Source organism: Salmo salar, chromosome ssa11 (genome assembly GCF_905237065.1).
Source record: "Salmo salar chromosome ssa11, Ssal_v3.1, whole genome shotgun sequence".
In the NCBI taxonomy this organism is placed as follows: domain Eukaryota; kingdom Metazoa; phylum Chordata; class Actinopteri; order Salmoniformes; family Salmonidae; genus Salmo; species Salmo salar.
The window spans coordinates 100,286,729-100,302,186 of record NC_059452.1 but is presented as its reverse complement, the minus strand read 5'-3'; the positions used below and the strand labels follow the sequence as shown (position 1 = coordinate 100,302,186).

The window sequence follows — 15,458 nt, the reverse complement described above, 5'->3', positions numbered from 1 at the left end:
AAAGTCAGCAGTGTTGCACTCTGTGATCTTATTGGCTGATGACTTCTGGATCTGGGCTTTGACTATGAAGTGTGATGGTGTTGTTAGTTTTCTTATGTCAAACTATATAGGTTTCCAAATAATGGTATCCAAGACCAAAACTTAGGCCATGATTCAAAACCAATTGGTTGTCTCCTCCCAGTGGGTCCTGACCTATTATTTGGGAAACACCTCCCCCTCCCTTTCACCACGTGGGTTGGTCACCTAATGTATAAGTGCTGACAGAGTCACAGTATACAGCCTAGTGGTTTTACAGTTCTGTCTACTCAGCTAGCTTCAATGGAGGGCTTTGATTGTGCAACTTGTGCCACCACGTGTTAGTGTCTTAGTTTAACTATAGAGTTGTTGTCTTTATATATCATCTTTATGTCTGTCTAGGCTGATGCTTGTGTAGGATGTCTTCAGTGAATATCACAGGGAAGAATGTGGAGGAGTTTACCATCACAGGCTTCGACCACCTCTCTCACCAGAAGCTCCTGGGCTTCCTCATCTTCATCACATATTTCCTTGTGCTTCTGGGAAGCGGCACCAACATCTGCATCATCGCGACGGACAGACGGCTGCACACGCCCATGTACCTCCTTATCTGTAACCTGGCCGTGGTGGATATCATGTTCACCACCAGCACAAGCACCACCATGATCTCTGTCCTGCTGGCCAAGGTCAAAACCATCTCCTACTACTCCTGCATATCAAGCATGTACATCTACCACCTGGGTGACATCGAAGAGTTTCTGGCCCTGTCCCTGATGGCTTTGGACCGAACCATTGCTATCAGCACTCCTCTTAGGTACCACATCATCCTAACTAACCCGCGGCTCTTCCTGTTGATCACAGCTACCTGGCTGATAGGGTTAGGGGTCATGGGGGTAGTAGCAGCTCAGGCAGACAGCCTTCCATACTGCCAGCCCATCATTAGATATGTGTTCTGTGACTATCCTGCTATGGTCCGAACTGCCTGTGTCAACCCTGAACCCTATTGGATGCTTCCCACCATCCTGGGTCTGTGGTTGATTGGTGCACAGTTCATATTCATTCTGTTGTCATACGTGAATCTGATCTACACAGTACTGAGACTGCCTAACAACGAGAGTAGAGTGCAGGTGTTTAATACCTGTATTTGTCACATCATTGTGGTGTCCTGTTACTACGCTCCCAAGTTAGTCTCTGTGTTGTTGACGAGGATAGGGGTGAGGCTGACTCTGACAGAGCGTAATGCTTTACTGATTATAGCCACGCTGTTACCTTCTCTGATCAACCCAGTAGTCTACTGTCTGAAGACCAAGGAGATTAGGAAGAGATTGGTTCAGATACTTTCTAGAAAAAGAATTGCAGTGATGAAATGAGGTCTTGAAAAGTATTATTTTTGTGACCTGGCCCAGGATTCAGTCAGAAACTGCACTAATGTGTGTTTAAAGGTTTTAAATACATTTCCAATTCAGCTCACATCAGCAGAGTTTACATTGCCTTTAAGAGTGGTGTTGTCTACAAGCAAGATCAGACTGGATTTCTGTTGAATAACCACAGTCCAAGGTTTAAATATTTCCGGCTTCTTCTTTTAGCACTTTACATTACTACATCTGTATATTGTCCTGTATCTACTGTATCTAAAGGGTTTTATTACATTGAATATTCTACTTCATTATTTTATTGTTGTTGCAATGTCGAGAGTTATACCTGCAAGTTAAAATTTGATTGTACTGTGTACACAACATGTGTCCTGTTCAAAAGAAAAATAAACTTGATTTGATTGTATAACCCCAATATATATATATTTTTTATTGAACCTTTATTTAACTAGGCATGTCTGTTATTAAGAACAAATTCTTATTTACAATGACGGCCTACCCCGGCCAAACCCGGACAACGCTGGGCCAATTGTTTTGGGCCCTATGGCCGATACACACTGCAACCACCCGATGCACACCGCAATCACCCGATGCACACCGCAACCACCCGATGCACACCGCAACCACCCGATACAGAGCAGAACAAACACCCAATTGTCTAAACACTGATTAAGATTGGACAAGGATGAAATTTGGACAAGGATGAAGCCCTCTCGGAATACATTTTACTTTTATTTTTTCACGGCAAAGATTGATCTGGATCTTGTTCTTTCTTATTCCTGCTAGGCCAGGATCATAGCCCCAAGCACACCATGAAGAGACTGTCAATAGTACTAGTGTAGCCATGGTATTCAGCGATAGTTTAGTCATCAGAACTACTGTATGTAAGGTCTATCAAGACTTTTATTTCGGGGCTTTATTCTGAAAGTACCCTTCCCAGAGACTCACGTGAGAGATGTGTAAATGACAGAGAAGTGAAGTGATGGAGATAACCTGTTGTTGTGCAACTAAAGTTTGTTCTGCTGCTAGATGGAAAGGATTAATCTATAGAAAGGATCTTGATTGTAACCTGACTCTTTATCAATGAATCCACAGTCCCTCTGAATAAAGTGATATAATAATGAAGTCAAGGAAATTATAGCTATAATATGCTACACAGCTTTGGTAGGTCACAATCCCCACCAGCATAGTAGTTAATGTTAATTCCCATTGTGTCATCGTCATCGGCCATATTTACAATTATTAATGAATGGTTGCATTCATTCAATTAGGACCTGGTTATTGAGGCCTACGGGGATGCAGTGGAGAAGCTGGAAGACAAGAGGAGACTGGGTCTCTGTCCTAAATGGCACCCTATTCCCTTTATAGTGCACTACTTTAGGATTGGACCCAAAGGTAGTGCACTATATTGGGAATAGGGTGCCATTTGAGATGCATCCTGGGAAGTCAGTCTGAGCCACTCAGGACCAAAGAGTTGGGTCTCATTTAAAGGATCCTTTTACAAAATACATTTAAAGTTACAGACACAAGAGAAATATAAAATATGGGTAATGTTTATATGAGAGAAGACCACTACGTCACTGTGCATTGTTGTTAATGAAATAGCTATATTTATTTTATTTGAAGCTTAGTGACAGTAAAAACAAGCCATCGTAAGTGTCATAGCGTCATCAGTGTCACTGCAATCTGTAAGCCATTACAGTACTGATAATACCTGACTGTTGTGTGTGTGAACATGGTTACCATGTTTACCGAACATATACAGGACATGGTTGCCATGTCCTCATAATATAAGATATTACAGTTTTTCTCAATTGTTTACACACAAATACTGGTACTTGAGACACAATGACCACAACATGTAACTCATGCACCATCCCCCTGAACCAATTCTGCTAAACTACAAGCACAATTCCTGCTTTACACTCAAATTGCAGTTCTAAAACACACTTTTTTCAAAACACTACACACAATTCTTTGCATTTGGCACAATTTGCATGCAGAAAATCTCTTGTTTTCACAATGAACACACTGCCATTCAAATATGCACACTGACTCATCACATGGGCAAACACCCGTCACACAGTTTTACAATTAGCAATCAGAGCTTTAGCATAAAAGGGCAACAGGTGAGCTCTTCTGTTTTGGAGCAAAGGATGCCAACATTGGAAACAGAGGCAGAGCCAGAGGAGTGAGAGTAAGAGGAGGAGGACGGGGAGGACAAGGACGAGGACGAGGAAGGCCAAGGACCGTAATCTCTGATGAGATCCGAGCCACTTTGGTTGATCATGTGGTCAACCATGGTCTAACAATGAGGGAGGCTGGGCAAAGAGTATAGCCAAATTTGAGCAGGTACACTGTAGCATCCATCATCCGGACATTCCGAAATGAGAATAGGTAAGAAATCTACTCTCACTCGAAAATTGCAGTACTGCATATCAATACAGTACTCAATGAGTACAGTAGTACAGTATTGCCTGTGGACTGTTCTGTAGGACTTTAAAAATAAAGTATGTTTCAAGTATTTGGGAAATGTATTCCTACTGTGTATTTACAGTATTTTACTATTTGTTTGGCAGAACTGAAAGATTACCAACACAAGGTGGTCGGGAACGTGTTCTTGTCCTGAACAGGAAACTGAAATCATGAACATGGTCCTAGAAAATAACGCCATAACATTACGGCAAATACAAAGAAAAATAATAGAAAACAATGAGATATTTCAAAATATTGATAGGGTAAGCTTATCAACACTGGACCGTGTCTTGCGCAGAAATAATCTCAGGATGAAGCAGGTCTACAGGGTGCCATTTGAACGCAATTCAGAAAGAGTCAAAGAATTGCGATATAACTATGTGCAAGTGAGTCCTATACAATCCCACAATTGATGCATACTCTCAACACTGTATAAATTATACACATTTCAGTATTGTAATCATAATGATTGTGCTTCACAATAGTGACCACTCCATGTCTATTTCTGATATTGTCATGTGTGTTTCAGAGAGTCCTTGAGCTAGAGGTGGCTGCAGTGGAGCACTAGTTCATCTTCATTGATGAGGTTGGATTCAACCTCACAAAAAGACGAAAGAGGGGAAGGAATATCATCGGCCAGCGTGCCACTGTTCAAGTCCCTGGCCAGCGCGGAGGGAACATCACAATGTGTGCAGCGATTACCCACACGGCGTCATCCATCGCCATGATAACCCTTGGCCCCTACAACACCACCCATCTGATCACATTCCTGGACACCCTACACAACACACTCATTCCACCAGATCAGGTAGATGGCCCAGAGCAGCTCAGGTACGTTGTCATTTGGGACAATGTAAGTTTCCACAGGGCTGCTCTGATTCGTAACTGGTTCACTGCCCACCCATGCTTTTTAGTTATTTATCTCCCTCCATATTCTCCATTCCTCAATCCTACTGAGGAATTTTTTTCTGCCTAGAGATGGAAAGTGTATGACCGAAATCCACAAACGCGTATACCTCTTCTCCAAGCTATGGAAGACGCATGTGAAGATATAGCAGCTGATGCTTTTCATGGCTGGAATCGCCATGCTAGGCGATATTTCCCCCGCTGCTTGACCAGGGAAAACATTGCTTGTGATGTGGATGAGGTGCTGTGGCCAGACCGCAACAGAAGAGAGGATGCAGCATAGTTTTATTTACATTTTTTAATTGTTATTTTTTTACTGTAACTGTATACATTAAATTCTTCTATTTTGTATGTAGACCACTGTATGTGCAACTTTGTGTTGGTTGGGAATGGGATGTACACTGTGTACATTGTTTTTGTGAGAAAAATAAAATATATTTGTTACCGTGTATTTTTGTGTTCTGAGTATAAAAACAATATTCTCAAATATTTTACAACACACTTATGTATGTACTGTCTGTAGTAATGGCAACACTGAACCAAAAAAAGGCCTAAGTCATTATGATGAATGGAGAAGAAGTGTTTTCCATTCATCATAGTGTTTTACATTGAGCACATCAGTGTTCAACTGGTTCTTATGAATGTCTATTCATATGATGGCTTTGTGTGTCATTTGAAAACAAAATACCATTTTGATGAGAAATAACATTGTTTTGAATGTAAAGTTTCATTTTGCTGGAGAATTGAGGGGTTTTGCCCATTGTGTGTGTTTTTTGATTTGTGTGTAGAGTTCTGAGAATATGAGGCATGCTTTCAGAAAATGTGTGTAAACAATCGAGAAAAACTGTAATGTTTCATGGGAACTTACTTATTTCAACAATTTAAAGTCGAACGTACAGCATTTTAACTACTTTGCCGATTGGAATCCAACAGACAATCATATCAGTAAAAAATATAGAAAATTCCCAGTTTAAACTAGAAAATGAACATTCATATGAGGTTTTAACAGTAGGTTATATTTGACTCAAAATTCCATGACATAGAGTAATTTGGCTAATAGGCTAGCTTATCTATTTATGTAGCTATTTATTTAGCAAGCTAAATACACAAGGGCTAATGTTAGCTAGGGAGGATGTCCTGTCCTTGGATGAGTGGGTGAGTGAGTTTTTCCCCCATATCGTATTTCGGTGGCTACAGGTGTCATTTGCTTAACTAGCAAGAAATGTGAATCACTTTTGTCAATCAAATGGATTTGGCATTGATCAAATGAGCAGGCAGGCAAGTTCACATTCAGTTGTCAAAATGTGGGTTGGGACACGCATGCATTGGCAGGCAAGCTGCAGAGGGCGAGCAGGCTACTACTCCCCATCGTTTATCATTCATCAGTGGTATGTTGACGGCCAACTAGAAGCAGAAAAAGTGTTTATCTACTGTTTTCTCGTTAGAGTTGAGCTCACCTCACTCTGGCTAACATTAGCTAGTTGTTGATGTACATAGACAACTGAGGGAGAGAGAGCCTACCTCTTCGTGGTTGTTTGATATTGGACTGTAAAGTTCTCAAATGTAAAATGAGAAACTGCATTTAATTATCTCAGAAAAGTGTGTTGTAACTGCTGCCAAATAATGACGTTAACATATATTGCTGGCCTGGGTCTCGAACCCAGGCCACCAGCACCAATGATCACTCTAACCACTGTCCCAATAAGGCATATCTCTAGGGCATGTGGTTATTAGGCCAGTGTATTTAGGTCCTGTCCAGAAGAATCCCTAACCCCTCCTCACTAGGCACTCTGAAACAACTTGATAGGTGGAAGCAATAGGGTGAATGCACATTGAATAAATCCCAGCTCTGTTAAAAGTACACTCAAGAAAATATTTTATTGATCATAGAGATTCAGGAGTATCATTAAAACAGGTTCATATGCCCCACCAACATTTGCAGAAATAGTCATTTAAAAGACACATCTGAGCTATCTTTGTTGCAGGTACATGGTGTCATGACGTTGCCCTCTTTGAGTACAGGGAGGACAGTTGACCCCCTCCCCCTTGCACCATCCCCAACCTACCTCCCCCCACCCAGGCCCTGTGTGAAGGGGTTGTAAAATTCTAGAGGAGAATCTCTTGCCACATGGCCCAGTTGAGACACAGAGGGGTTTCATAGAGAGACACAGGAAATTCTTCCAACTCACAGAATTGGGGAACTGAACTACATTTATGTTCTGGAGAAGGTATGGAAGATTGGTGAAGAATCCAGCTACGAACTGGTCCGCTTGGTACAATTTTGTGATACTCAGAAGAGACAATATAGCCATATTACCATAAAACTGTTTATATAATAGCCTCAGCTATGGGACTTGCATCCAAATGGTTGTATAGAATGTATTAATAAGGATAAAGCTATTTGTGATACATTGAGATGCTGTGTACTGATGTTAATGTGATAGAATGTATTTATGTTCAAAGATTAAATCAGTCATCGGCACGCCCCCCAGGGACACAGACAGGACCAGGCGTCATTTGACAAGCCTGTTCTAGGTTCACCTATAAAACCCCCACCCTGATTTACATTGAGCAGACCAGGCCTCCACTCCATTGCGAGTTGGCTAATAGGTTTGACCATCCAATTCCTCTACTGAAAGTGAACTATACCACGTGGTTAACTTTTAGACTATCGATACCGACAGAATAAGAACAAGTCTTTGATATTAATTATTAGTCTGCAGCTAAGTAAATTATATCATTGAACGCGAAGACCAACGAAACATCCATTCTATAACGACATTAATGAATGTCGCTTTGAAAGATCCATTCTAACCAGGAGAGAGAGAGAGAGAGAGAGAGAGAGAGAGAGAGATAGAGAGAGAGAACTCTCCAACAGAACGACGCTCCAACAAGGATCCCGGCGACACACTGAGCGTAAATATATATATTGATTGCAATTGTTCCCGAATGAGTGAGCGTTCATGTGCAAAGGATTAGCATATCAATTGTTAATATTAATGAACTCTGTGTGCCTCCTCAGCTGACCTTTTATGACCCTTTGTTTAACAGGCCGCCATGCCTGTTTAGCCCACTAGGGCACATTACTCTACCAATTCTTTGTGACGATAATTACTGTTTGTATGCTTTCTGTGAATTACTTAGTTTAGTAAATAAATGATTTTAAGACAATTGATGTATGGATGACTTTAGTAAAGGCTGGATTCGTGCAGATACAACAATTTACGACGTTTGGAATGAGACTGGACGCGAGGTAAAATACACCATTTAAACCAGATGATAATCGGCCTATACTATAATATAATATGTTAAAATATAGGAAAGTTATATTAGGAAAATTATAACTTTGTAATCTGAATATTTTCCTTGGTGCCCCGATCTCCTAGTTAATTACAATTAAACGATTAATCAGTTTAATCGCGGTATAATAATTACAGGGAGTTAATTGATAAACATGTCTTCAGTTTAATGGTGACCCAAAGACACGACAATGGTAACAGTTGAATAAGATGAGCAAAAAGAAGAACCCCAAATTAAAAACACTCAAAAAGCTCTGACGAAGGCCTTGCCGATACATAAAGCTTAATAAAGAGCAGAGATACTATCAAGAGCAGTGTGGGGGTTTCTTATTCTTTCTGAAATAAGTAAATAATGAGAGAATAGTCTGAATAATTGATACCTTAAATGGACGTGGTGGCGTAGCAGGAAGATCGGAGTAACGTAAACCAAGAGATTGTGAGTTCATAATCGCACATGAGAATATGTTGAATAACAATGACTGATTAATTGAACATGCACAATGTAATCATGTGTGTCAAATATGTAAGTTGAAAACACTATCTTAAAAGCACTGTGTGGGTATCCCTAACTTTGTCAACAGAAAAAGACCAGTGAATGGATCAGTGGTTCAACAATCAGGGCCTTAATTAGCTCAGTATCAGTAACAAGACATGATGTGTAATGTCATTTTACATTTTTTTATAAAAGTATTTTGAAACATTCTCATGATACTTTTCTAGAATATTCATATCATGTTCTGGGTAAGTTCTATTTGACATTAAGGGATTGGTATCTTGAAAAAATTCCTTGCACAACACGGGAACATTCCTATGAAAATGTTACTTAATTACGTAATGAAACTCGTAAGTGAGCATTCTCTAAAGTTGTGGGAACGTTTGTTGTTAGCTAGGTTTGGCCTGTTGCTTACACATGAGTTGCTCTCTCTCTCCTTCTATCTGCAGAGAGCGTTTCTAAGCTATGTGGACAAGCCGGTCCTCATAAGTTATCTCATTAGACTGACTGTGTCCTCAGTAGGAGACTCATGTGTTGACAGATCGATAGAGGTCTAGTTATATCCTTATGATACTACAGATAGATAGAGGTCTAGTTATCATCTCTATGATACTACAGATAGAAGAGGTCTAGTTATCATCCTCTATGATACTACAGATAGATAGAGGTCTAGTTATCATCCTCTATGATACTACAGATAGATAGAGGTCTAGTTATCATCCTCTATGATACTACAGATAGATAGAGGTCTAGTTATCATCCTCTATGATACTACAGATAGAGGTCTAGTAATCATCCTCTATGATACAACAGATCCTGGAGTAAAATGTATGGAGTAAAAAGTACAACATTTTCTTAAGGAATGTAGTGAAGAAAAAGTAAAAGCAGCCAAAAAGTATTAATAGTAACGTACAGATACCCTCAAAAACGACTTAAGCAGCACCTTAAAGTAGTTTCACTTAAGTACTTTACACCACTGTCATTAGCTCAATTCATTAGCTCAACTGGATGAGAGTGTCTGCTAAATTATTCAAATTACTACAATTACCAAAACATAAAACATATAACTCTGATGGGATCTGAATGGTCAACTCTCTTCTCTTCCTCTCTCCTATCTTTCTCTATCCTTTCTCCTTTCTTTCTCTCCGCTTTCTCCTATTTTCCTCTCTGCTTTTCTCCTCTTTCTCTCTCCTCCTTCCTCTCTCTTTCCTCCTCTTTCTATCGCCTCCCTCCTCTCTCTTCTCAGCCTGTGTGGTTGGTAGTTCCAGAAGGGCATTGAGATGTGTCCTATGACAACCATACAACAACAACAACAACAGCAAGGGTATTCATCTCTGACACGTCTACTTCACTCAATCTAGGCATGTCATACACAAGTACGGTGGCCCACAGGGGACACCCTACTACAGATTCACCATGAGACTGCAGGTATAACAGTGGAGGTGGACTCAGAGCCAGCACCACAAATTGGTCTTCAGTCCAACACACATCACCAGACTACTGAAGAGAGACAGTTGGATCCAGTCTGTGGTAAGACCAGGTAAGACTTAGTTTCTGCAGTATGTAGTTGTACCATGTTAGACCATACAGTATGTGGGACCAACAGGTAAGTGTTATTCTAATGGGGGGAACCTGAAACCAATATCAGCTTTACAGTGCTATTCCTTGGATTATTCATTAGAATTGTTTAACTGTATCCGAGGTAAAAGTCAAATGGATTCTATTTTACACTTTGTTGTCAGTTAAAGAATTGTATTCTTAGTGTTTTTAATATAATTATGTAAAAAATTGACAATTGAACTTGGATATTTGCCTTTGTACTGATGATGTTTCACGCATTGCAATGTCTCAACAGGTGAATTAAAAAACAGTGATGTATTTATTTTATATTTCCACAGATTATTTCGAGCCAGGAGGAATCACTGATAACACCACCAGTCAGGATGAGTTACCTGACCTCTGACTCTAACCAGACAGGGAACATTGACACCTTTATCCGACCCCCTTACTTCTTCATCAGTGGTTTCATCGACATCCCCCACATGAACTACTATTACGTCTTCCTCTGCTTCGTATACATCATCTCTCTGGTCAGTCCATAGGTCTGGTCTACGCTGTTACAAACTAACTCTGGTCCATGCTGTTACTAACTAGCTGTGATCCAGGCTGTTACAAACGACCTCTGGTCCATGCTGTTACAAACTAACTCTGGTCCATGCTGTTACAAACTAACTCTGGTCCATGCTGTTACAAACTAGCTCTGGTCCAGGCTGTTACTAACTAGCTGTGATCCAGGCTGTTACAAACGACCTCTGGTCCATGCTGTTACAAACTAACTCTGGTCCATGCTGAAAGTGATCCAGGCTGTAAAAGATCTGGTCCATGCTGTTACAAACTAACTCTGGTCCATGCTGTTACAAACTAGCTGTGATCCAGGCTGTTACAAACTAGCTGTGGTCCAGGCTGTTACAAGCTAGCTCTGGTCCAGGCTGTTACAAACTAGGTGTGGTCCAGGCTGTTACTAACTAGCTGTGGTCCAGGCTGCTACAAACTCGCTGTAGTCCAGGCTTTTACTAAGTAGCTCTGGTCCAGGTCATTACGTATCGCCATCGTCAGCTAGTTGATCCACTTGATAAGCTAGAAAAGGTTTCACTTTCCTATCGAAAGCACACATATGTTTTTTGAAATTAAGAAAACCTGATATAGTGAAGTATCATTTCAGCTGGCGGGCCTATAGCGCCACCCATAGTCAACGAGTGAAAAATGAAGAGTGAAAAATAAACTTAACTGTATTTCCTTTTTGGGTCATGGTTTCTCCTGTGTGTGTGTGTGTGTGTGTGTGTGTGTGTGTGTGTGTGTGTGTGGTGGTGTGTGTGTAAGGTGTTGTGTGTGTGAGCCACTGTGTGTGTGTGTGTGTGTACATGTGTGTTGTGGTCTAGGTGGGCAACATCTTGGCCATGGTTATCTGACAATGACACATCCAAGGGGTAATCAGCTCGTTTTATCTCAGTGGTAATAATACAGCATAATTCTACCTTCATTGGACTATATTTTTGCAGTCCCAGAACCCAACCAGATGAACCACACCACACACAACACAAGCTGAAGCATCACAGGGGCTCTGACTGCTAGTTCACTCCTTTTAGATTCCCCCCATCAGCTCGGGATTTCAACTGTATTCCTGGTTACCGCCCTGGCTGCTCTATAAGGATTCTGAATGAAAACCACCATTAGGTCCAGCTGGATGGTCTATAGTTGATTCTGAATGAAAACCACCATTAGGTCAAGCTGGATGGTCTATAGTTGATTCTGAATGAAAACCACCATTAGGTCCAGCTGGATGGTCTATAGTTGATTCTGAATGAAAACCACCATTAGGTCCAGCTGGCTGGTCTATAGTTGATTCTGAATGAAAACCACCATTAGGTCCAGCTGGATGGTCTATAGTTGATTCTGAATGAAAACCACCATTAGGTCCAGCGGGATGGTCTATAGTTGATTCTGAATGAAAACCACCATTAGGTCCAGCTGGATGGTCTATAGTTGATTCTGAATGAAAACCACCATTAGGTCCAGCGGGATGGTCTATAGTTGATTCTGAATGAAAACCACCATTAGGTCCAGCTGGATGGTCTATAGTTGATAACTTACACATTACAGATGACAGTGGACAGATATTGAGGATCTGCACTTTTTGTTTACTGATTGATGATATTTACTTTCTCTGTAATTGTCTAGGTCCTGTGTCTAGTGCACAAACAAACATTTCCCCATGGAGATAATCAAGTCACGATCTTAACCTTACAGCCCCAAGTACATTGCTGTGTTCAACCTGGCCTTCGTAGACGTGTGTGGGAGCACTGCCCTGGTCCCCAAGCTCCTGGAAACATTCCTGTTCAGTAGACAGCTCATCTCCTACAACCAGTGCCTCGCTAGCCTCTTCTTCATCTTCCTCTTCCTCAACATGCAGTCCTTCAACCTCACCATCCTCTCCTACGACAGACTGGTGGCCATCTGCTGCCCACTCAGGTTTGAGATAGTACATCAAATCAAATAATTCAATAAAATACAATTCAAAAGGCTTTCTTAATTGCCCCTTGTGTGATAATAATGTATCTGCTTTCACTGACAATTCAACCTGATATATGAATACACTGCATCTAAAATCCTTGGTAACAACTTCTTTCCACTGTCCATATAGGTACCATATGATGGTGACTTACAGGTCCATGTTCCAGCTGACGGGTGCTGCCTGGGCATTTGCTGTGTTCCTGGTGTTGCTGGCTGTGTGCCTCATCAACCGACTCTCCTTCTGTCGGTAGGTGGCTGAGGAGGTGAACCTGTTTCCGAAAGGTTACCGGTTACCGGGTGCTGGAAAAATAAATTAGCAGTCGATCACTGTAACATATGGACAATGAAGATGTTTTGTATTGTAGGTCTCTGGTGATCAACAGCTACTTCTGTGACCACGGTCCCCTGTTCCGTCTGGCGGCCCCCTGTTCTGATGTGGTCCCTAACATAGTGATGTCTTATCTCAACCCCAGTTTAGTCCTCTTTTTCCCCATGGTCTTCATCATATCATCATACATCTGTATCACACACGCCCTGTTCACCATCACACTGCCCCAGGACAGGTGAGAAGTCATACTGATCAGAGTCAGAGATTTAGACAGATATTTTGTTTATATACCTAAACATATAGCTCTGATACTGATTGTTGTGCTGTCTCAGATATTCACTACAGGACCAAAAGTATGTGGACACCTGCTCGTCAGAAATCTCATTCCAAAATCATGGGCATTAATATGGAGTTGGTCCCCTCTTTGCTGCCCCCACTCATTTGGGAGTGCTTTCCACTAGATGTTGGAACATTGCTGCGGGGACTTGCTTCCATTCAGCCACAAGAGCGTTAGTGATGTCGGACTCTGATGTTGGGCGATTAGGCCTGGCTTGCAGTCGATGTTTCAATTCCTCCCAAAGGTGCTCTGTGCAAGCTAGTCAAGTTCTTCCACACTGATTTTGACAAACCATTTCTGTATGGACCTCGCTTTGTGCACTGGGGTATTGTTGCTGAAACAGGAAAGGGCCTTCTCCAAACTGTTGTCACAAAGTTGGAAGCACAGAATCCAGAATGTCATTGTATGCTGTGGCGTTAACATTTCCCTTCACTGGAACTAAGAGGCCTAGCACGAACCATGAAAAACAGCCCCAGATCATTATTCGTCCTCCTCCAAAGTTTACAGTTGCCACGTGGCATTGGGGTAGATGGCGTACTCCTGGCATCTGCCAAACCAAGATTTGTACGTCGGACTGCCAGATGGTGACGCGTGATTCATTACTCCAGAAAACGTGTTTCCACTGCTCCAGAGTCCAATGTCTGCGAATTTTACATCACTCCAGGAGACACTTGGCATTGCGCACAGTGATTTTAGGCTTGTTTGCGGTTGATCAGCCATGGAAACCCATTTCATGAAGCTCCCGAAGAACAGTTAATTGCTTCCAGAGGCAGATTGAAACTAAGTAGTGAGGACAGAAGATTTTTACACACTACACACTTCAGCAATCAGCGGTCCCGTTCTGTGAGCATGTGTTGCCTACCACTTTGTGGCTGAGCCGTTGTTGCTCCTAGACATTTCCAATTTCCAATAACAACACCTACAGTTGACCGGGGCAGCTCTAGCAGGGCAGACATTTTACGAACTGACTTGTTGGAAGGAAGCATCCTATGACAGTGCCACATTGAAAGTCACTGATCTCTTCATTAAGGCCGTTCTATCGCTAATGCTTGTGTATGGAGATTGCATGGCTGTGTGCTCGATTTTATAATATTTTATACACCTGGGTGTGGCTGAAATAGCCGAATCCACTAATTTGAAGGGGTGTCCACATACCTTTGTATATATAGTGTATGTTGTTATAGTGATAAATGCTGGAAATACTGAGAACGCCATTGAACTGGATAGATAATGACTTACTGTACTGACACTTTTGTCATTTTCTCTCTCTGTCTGTCTCTCTCTCTCTGTCTCTCTGTTTCTCTCTGTTTCTCTCTGTCTCTCTCTCTCTCTCTCTTTGTCTCTCTCTTTGTCTCTGTCTCTCTCTCTCTCTCTCTCTCTCTCTCTCTCTCTCTCTGTCTCTCTCTCACTTTCCCTCTCTCTACTTCTCTCTCCTTCCCTCGCTTTCCCTCTCTCTACTTCTCTCCCTCTTTCTCCCTCTCTAATTTTCTCTCTCCCTCTCTCTCTTTCTCCCTCTCTCAGAGTCAGAGCCTTGAAGACGTGTACCTCACACCTGATACTCGTGGCCATATTCTACCTGCCTATTAATTTCACATACTTCCTTCACTCAATCATACCAACCAACGCCCGGATCATCAACCTCTCTCTGACCTCGGTGCTGCCGCCCATGCTCAACCCCATCATATATGTTCTGAAGACAGAGGAGTTTAAGGAATCGGCCAAGAAGCTGCTTAGTAAAAGAGGAGCCCAGAGAGCTGTGGTGTCGAACCAATCAACATGAAGTGTTACTATTTACTTATATCTCTATTTGACTTGTTTTTGACTGATATGCTGTGTAAGATATACTGTATCTGCCATAGTGAAAACTGTTGCTTCACTTAAATTGTTTTTCTTCAAAATGAAATATTTATATTATTTTGGCGATATGCCTTTAAAGCCATACAGAAAAAGTCATAATAAAAGTCTGGATAAAACCCAAATAAAAATCAAATCTATTTATAAAGCCCCTTCTACATCTCAATTTCACAAAGTGCTTAGCAAGCAGAAATAGAAGCAGTACATTAGAACCAGTAAAAACACCCTAGAAGGAAAAACACCCTAGAAGGAAAAAGACCATAGAGAGTAACCAGGCTCGACTGGGAAGCCCGTGGTAGTTGTTTGG

The 15,458-nt window shown here is 41.5% G+C and overlaps 2 protein-coding genes across 2 annotated transcripts; both read left to right on the top strand.

Annotated features, from left to right (window-relative positions):
• Window positions 1–315: 315 nt before the first annotated feature.
• LOC106563645 (olfactory receptor 10G7-like) lies at window positions 316–1,741 on the top strand. Its single transcript, XM_014129401.2, has one exon. It carries the CDS (start codon window positions 435–437, stop codon window positions 1,383–1,385), a length of 951 nt encoding a protein of 316 aa, XP_013984876.2. The 5' UTR covers window positions 316–434; the 3' UTR covers window positions 1,386–1,741.
• Window positions 1,742–12,162: 10,421 nt separating this feature from the next.
• LOC106593775 (olfactory receptor 1361-like) lies at window positions 12,163–15,077 on the top strand. The gene is made up of 5 exons (XM_045688900.1): window positions 12,163–12,179; window positions 12,369–12,590; window positions 12,763–12,879; window positions 12,998–13,195; window positions 14,819–15,077. Exons 1-5 carry the CDS (start codon window positions 12,163–12,165, stop codon window positions 15,075–15,077), a joined length of 813 nt encoding a protein of 270 aa, XP_045544856.1.
• The last annotated feature ends 381 nt before the right edge of the window (window positions 15,078–15,458 follow it).